The sequence below is a fragment of the Mandrillus leucophaeus genome, unplaced genomic scaffold (assembly GCF_000951045.1).
Source record: "Mandrillus leucophaeus isolate KB7577 unplaced genomic scaffold, Mleu.le_1.0 Scaffold220, whole genome shotgun sequence".
Lineage (NCBI taxonomy): Eukaryota > Metazoa > Chordata > Mammalia > Primates > Cercopithecidae > Mandrillus > Mandrillus leucophaeus.
Window position 1 is genome coordinate 1956771 of NW_012102255.1, and position 7178 is coordinate 1963948.

A 7178-nucleotide genomic window follows, 5' to 3' on the forward strand; every position below is an offset into this window, starting at 1 on the left:
GTGTGTGTGTGTGTGTGTGTGTGTGTGTGTGTGTAAGTCACTAACAGGAGAGCTATTAAATAATATCCCCCCACCGCCGCCCTGCAAACTGATCAAACTTTTAATTGTATTGCTTGCCCTATAAGGCTTAGATAATGTGCTTATACTCAAATTGCGACAATCATTTTGACCCAGGAAGGCATTCCAGATGTGATACAGGCAAAGGCACAGAGATAGGACCAACTGGATCTTTATCATGGGAGTTTCAGAGTGTACGATTTGGGGAGTAGTCACTTCTGTAGTGTGGAGTTGAGTTGTAAAGGAACAGGTATTCTGAAACTTTTCTTTCTTTTTTTCTTAGTATTGGATGAACGAATATACCTCATCCATTGGAATTGGAGTTTTTCATTCAGGAATTGAAGTCTATGGCAGAGGTACGTGTACACACTAAATATACTCTCTGAAGATTTTGTACTTTAAAGGAGTTGCAAAACCATAACTATAGGTCTTTCTCTTTTTTTAACCACTTCCATATGTTATTACAGAAAGTAGAAGAAAATCTCCCCATATTCGTTTATACTGCATTTTGGAAAAATGCCCAAAGTAGAATGTATTTGGGGAGAAAGGACTCAAAATACAAGAGTATACATTCACTTCATTCACTTTATCTTTTATTCTAAATACTATGTTTTAAAAAATATTTTCCTTTTGTGATTGTCATAAAGTGAGTTTGTTTTGTTCTCATATATATTGGACCTCCTAAGAAACCTTGCACTTCGAAAATAGCATGATAAAAACAATAATTTTGGTTGGAAAGGTTGGTGATAGAAAGTGTCAGACTTGAAATACCAATTTCCTGAGGGAATTTCAGTAATAAATTTGGTTTGTAGACCTGTAAGTCTATAAAATCTATAAGTTTTTGAAGTCTAAAAACATTGCTGAACAAATCCGGCCATGATTACATCTAATCATGCCCTTTGTCACTAACTCAGCCCTCTTCATTCTTGTTATTATCCTTTATTAGGATAAACATGTCAGGAGTCACTCAAACCAAGCAGCTATGTGTTCAACAGTTTTTTTTCTTCTGTTCTAATTCCTACTCTTGATGCAAGATAATCTACCCCTGATCAAATTGTAACTAATAGTAATGGTCTGCGTAAGACAGATCTCATTGCTGATTCATTTCATCTATCATTTTGAATTATAAACTAACCCTATAGCAGAAATGCCTTTGTTCGCTTCAGCTAGGCAGTCTTTGTGACCTCTTAGAATATATCATTGCACTTTACTCAGGGTTATCCCTGAACACTATACACCAGTTTTAACCAATATAAAGAAGAGACTCATTTACTTAAATGTGTCAGTGTCGTGGTTATACTCTTTTTTATATTCCATTTTACCTGTTTCTAGGTGCAGTTTAGCATATTAAATGTTTGCTATACAAATCTGCCATTTAAAGCTCTATTTTACTTGAAAGTCTACATCTACCAAATAATCCCAAGAAATACTGAGGGGCTCTTGCTGAAAGTTTCATGCTTGGGAGTATTGCTGTGGGTGGGTTCATAGTCTGTGGGGTTACTCTTTTGGTTGATTTGGCTTTTGCCACATTTGCACGTGTATTTCTTGAATTTGTATGATGTGTTACCATTTTTAAAATGCCACAAATTTGGGACCACATGATCATGGTGGGTTAGATAAGGGCAGGTGGCACCTTCTCCATTTTTCAGCTGAAGAAACTGAGGCCCAAACCTGCTGAAAGTCATAATGCTAATAATTAACTAAAACTTGAACCCAAATATTCCTGTATGCATTATCTGCCTAATGATTGCTCCCCTTCATAAAATAATTTAGTAATAATTAGAAACATGTTTCAAAACATGTTCATGTAAATTTAGTAAAGCTAGAATCAAATATATTTCTGAAAATTAGTGATTGCTTTTTATAAAAGAATGGATCTATGACTTTCCTTGTTATAATTGAGAAAGTTAAGAATCCAAATATAATCTTACCCTTTCCAACGTGATAATCTACAATATTTTGTAAAATTTTGTTACTAAAAAACTTTAAAAATTGTATTTCAAAATAGCCACTTTATTTCTCAAACTACATTGTTGCTTTTTTTGGACAGGTCTGAATTAAAAGTAAATTTAGTATCTGCCTGTTCTTTCCTGTGCTTTGTTCTAAGACCTTTTACGGTTATATTTTTAAAGTGATGAAGTTGATTTAAACATGGTTTGGAATTATTTAAATTTGTCTACTAAGACTTAGCCACTACAATATCTAAGTGAGATAACAGAAAATTATAGGAATTTTTTTATCTAAAATTATTCTCCATTTTGTTCTCCAGAGTTTGTATCTGATGTACAGTTTGTATTGGATGTACAGTCAAAAAATAGTTTATCCTAGCTAAAAGACTTGCTGTGGAGATTGGATGGGAGGGTGGGTAGGTATATGTGTTAATTTGGCAGTTTATTTTTTTCTTAAATGAAGAGAATTGAGTAGTGTTTTAGGTTTAGTAATGTTCCACCCTACTCAAAGGTAAACCAAGAGTCTTTATCCCAGAAACCATGAAACTCACGGTTACTAGACAGTTTCTCCAGTAAGATATGTGTTTGAAATTAGATCACTTTAATTTAGAAAGTGGCAAAACACTGAACTGACCACTTACCTAGATTGGCATGATAGAGACACGCAGAGAGAACTGTATTTGCCTTTGTGTGTTAGTCACACTCTTTTTGCCATTGTAAGAAAGGGAAATATGGCAGTCAAGAATATCTTTGAGTGTCTTCTGTTATTTGAGTTTTGGGTCTTTTGTGACAACTGTTTATACGAGTAATAGCTAAGTGAGATATTTGTGAAAGCATTTTATAAACTGAAAAATACTTAGATGGTGTCACTGTTGTCCTCAGTTATTAAAGCTAATTCAGCATTCTGGTTAAATTTTATGTGATACATACTAAAAATCATGAGTTTTCTCTTTTCAGAATTTGCTTATGGTGGCCATCCTTACCCCTTTTCTGGAATATTTGAAATTTCCCCAGGAAATGCTTCTGAACTAGGAGAAACATTTAAATTTAAGTAAGTAGGGAGGATAATTTTTATTACACTGTCGTAGGTGCCATAGCTTGTTTTCAGGTAAACAGAATTCATTCTGTAAATCAAAACAAACCCAAGAAGTTAAAAATGTCTCTTTAACTTTGTTTAAATTGCTGACATTTTATATAACTCAGGTTTGCCTCAGGAAACCCACTTCTTTTCCTTTTTTTTTTTTTTTTTTTTTTTTTTTTTGAGATGGAGTCTCACTCTCTCTCCCAGGCTGGAGAGAAGTGGTGTGATCTCGGCTCACTGCAGCCTCCGCCTTCTAGGTTCAAGTAGTTCTCCTGCCTCAGGCTCCCAAGTAGCTGGGATTACAGGCGTGCGCCACGACGCCCGGCTAATTTTTCTATTTTTAGTAGAGACGGAGTTTCACCATGTTGGCCAGGCTCGTCTTGAATCCCGTCCTCAGGTGATCCACCTGCCTGGGCCTCCCAAAGTGCTGGGATTACAGGCGTGAGCCACCGCGCCCAGCCCAGGAAACTCCTTTCTAATGATTTCTTCCCCTCAATCTCCTGTTTGAAAGGAGAAAACGTTTTATTGTGACCTACCTAGCAAATTAAAAATGTCTTTATTGTCCCAATGCAAGGGACACTTTATACGTTTGAAATAACTAAACAGTTGATTAGCGTAGAATCCATTGTTAAGGTACATGTATTACTTGTAGTGATAAACCTAAAATATATGGATATAAGTGTTCACTGGAGTCTTATGAGTAATAAAAAGCAGTGAGAATATAATTTTTTTTATTTATACTTTAAGTTCTAGGGTACATGTGCACAACGTGCAGGTTTGTTACATAGGTATCCATGTGTCATGTTGGTGTGCTGCACCCATCATCTCATCGTTTACATTAGGTATTTCTCCTAGTGCGATCCCTCCCCCAGGCCCCCACCCCACGACAGGCACCGGTGTGTGATGTTCCCCACCCTGTGTCCAAGTGTTCTCATTGTTTGGTTCCCACCTATGAGTGAGAACACGGTGTTTGGTTTTCTGTCCTTGTGATAGTTTGCTGAGAATGAGAATATAAATGTTAATAATCAAATTTTCATTCCTTAATTGAGGTTTGTATTTAAAGTGATATTTAGGGCCGGGCTCAGTGGCTCACGCTTGTAATCCCAGCACTTTGGGAGGCCAAGGCGGGCGGATCACCTGAGGTCAGGAGTTCGAGATCAGCCAGGGCAACATGGTGAAACCCCGTCTCTACTAAAAATTCAAAATTAGTCAGGCGTGATGGCATGCGCATGTAATCCCAGGTACTTGGGAGGCTGAGGCAGGAGAATCGCTTGAACCTGGGAGGCGGAGGATGCGGTGAGCCAAGATTGCACCACTGCACTCCAGCCTGGGCAACAAGAGTAAATGTCCATCTCACCAAAAAAAAAAAAAAAAAGAGTGATATTTAGAATGTTAGTTTCAAGGAGCTTTAAACTTCTGGGCCTATAATAGATGGCTTGCCAAGTGAAAAACAGACAGTGAAATGGGGTTCCAACATTAAACTTCAGTAGAGAACTACACATTAAGCCCTCTACTAACTTCATAGTTCTCTTAGCCTATCACTGAATTGAAAGAATTCCGCACAGAAGTGCTATGATACCATCCTGAATCCACTGCTTTGGGCTCTTTTGGCAAGACTACTTGATAAAAGGATTTCCTAAGTATTTTCAGGTTTCTTGGATGCTTAATTTATCTGACTAAAATTCCACTTTCTCTTGGATAATGTCTGTCGCCTTTCCAAGGTAGTAGTTTGGAGTCCTTTTTATTTTTGTTTGTTTAGAGATGGAGTCTTGCTCTGTCACCCTGGCTGGAGTGCAGTGGTACAATCTCGGTTCACTGCAACCTCTGCCTCCTGCATTCAAGCGATTCTCCCACCTCAGCCTCCCGAGTAGCTGGGATTACAGGCACCTGCCATTGTGCCTGACTAATTTTTGTATTTTTGTAGAGACGGGGTTTCACCATGTTGGCCAGGCTGGTCTCGAACTCCTGACCTCAGGTGATCTGCCCACCTTGGCCTCCTGAAGTGCTGATATTACAGGCGTGAGCCACCATACCCGGCCAGGGTCCTTGTTTTTAGAAAACATCTAGTCAGGTTTAACAGTTTGTCTCATTGCGGCACAGTGACAGATAAAAGTTTGTTTCTAGGCAAGATGATGTCCAGCCCTTCAATGGCAAGTGAGATTATGCAGGAATATTTGCAGCAGGGATCTGGTTCTCTAACAATATAACTACTGATAGTTGTGAAAATAACTGTAATATTACATTTTACACAGGGACATATATTTCATAAAGAAAATGACTTGTGCTTTTGTAGTATTCACAGGTAATATACTTAAGAATTTATTGTAGAAAAGTAGAAACTAAAATAGCACTTTTAAAGTATCTTGTTTCACTTTTAGTCTTGTTATATTAACCCTGATTTGTTATGTCAATCATAATATTCCTGCAAATAAGCAAGTATTTAAATATGCTTTTTATAAATATTTGACACAACTACGTCCTTATTTTTCTTTCTCTTTTTTTCTTTTTGTTCTTTAAGAGAAGCTGTTGTTTTAGGGAGCACGGACTTCCTAGAAGATGATATAGAAAAAATTGTAGAAGAACTGGGAAAAGAATACAAAGGCAATGCTTATCATTTAATGCATAAAAACTGCAATCATTTTTCTTCAGCTTTATCAGAGGTAAACTAAATTTTATCCTAAAAGTTCTTCAAATAAATATTTGCTGTCCCACTATACTTGATATCCCACTATGTTCGAACTTGATTCGTTTCTTTTCTGATTTTTTGTGTTGTATGAAATACGGTATTGTATTTCAATCTTGTATGAATGACCTTTCCAGAGTTGGTAACTTGAGAGTCTGCACAGTTTTAAATGGTAATTCTATTCATTACTTTGCAGTGAGTAGAGAGTAAGTACAAATAATGGTCTCTTCTTATTTTATTACAGCCTGAAACTTTCGCTTTAAAAAAGTAAATGCCTAGAGACTTCTGCTGCTTAGTCGCTAAGGTTTCTCTTTTGCTGAATTTTTTTTCTGGCTCTTATTAATAAGTAATTCATGTCTTCCATCTTGAAATTTTCTTCTGCTAACATAACACATAGGCACTTACTTCCCTTCTCAATTCTTGAATCCCAAGCAGAAGATCAAAACTAGGTCAAAATTAAAGAACCATAAAAAGAAAATGGAGGAAAGAAATTAAAAAGATTGTAAAATAAGGTCTAGAGAATTGGCACTTGAAACAGCTTCCCAGCTTTCTGATTCTTAGCAGATGGTTGCAGTGGCAGCATCTAGGTACCACAGAAATTGTGAAGGGTGTAAAGGAGAAAACGAGCTGCTATTTCAGTGACCTCCTCTGCAGAAATGCTTAGTTCCTTGGCCCTTTTTACTTCCCTCATGGCTTCTACAATACAGCTTTCAAACAACTCTAACAGTCTGTTACCATGCTACTCAAAGGGTGTTTTGTGGACCAGCAGCATCAGCATCTCCTAGAAATTTGTGAGAGATGTGTTACCTCTGCCCCACCGGAGATACACTGAATGCAAATCTGCATTTTAACAAGATCCCAAAATGACTCATATGAACCTAAAAGCTCGAGAAACACCTCCAGTCTAGTGGATGCATCAGTACCATAGAAGTGACCTAGTCAGTTTTCAGACAAGTGGGGAGGTAGTTCTCAGCTTTCTTGACCCCAGACATTACATTTGTATGGAATGCATTCAAAGATCCACTGAGTGCTAAAATTGGTGAAGAAATAGACAGCATCCTAATCTACTCATTTTTCAGACAAGGAAACTGACCCCAATTGGGAAAATGACTTACTAAAGATTGTCATGGAGAATTCAGATTAGACCTGACTTCTTACTCCAGTGCTTCTTATACTTTATCATTACTTCCTCTGGTTCTAATTTATTCTGTCCTACAAAAACATTCAGAACTTTATTGAGCATCTATACCACCACATCAGCCCTGGTCTAACCCCAAAACCATTTTGCATTTGGGGCCCAAAGAGCAATTCTAGATGTCCCTGGAGCCATCTTTTTAGGCCACAGTTTTTATGCCTTTCCCCATATGAGTGCTGATTTTCTTTTTTTTTTTTTTTGAGACGGAGTTTT

General features: G+C 37.2%; 1 protein-coding gene across 1 annotated transcript in view; it reads left to right on the plus strand.

Annotated features, from left to right (window-relative positions):
* Positions 1–7178, plus strand: part of DESI2 (desumoylating isopeptidase 2) — a 72479-nt gene that overhangs the window by 39551 nt on the left and 25750 nt on the right. Inside the window, exons 2-4 of the mRNA XM_011981175.1 lie at positions 341–413; positions 2964–3057; positions 5606–5747. Coding sequence (XP_011836565.1) covers positions 341–413; positions 2964–3057; positions 5606–5747 — 309 coding nt within the window. The remainder of the gene's footprint in view (positions 1–340; positions 414–2963; positions 3058–5605; positions 5748–7178) is intronic.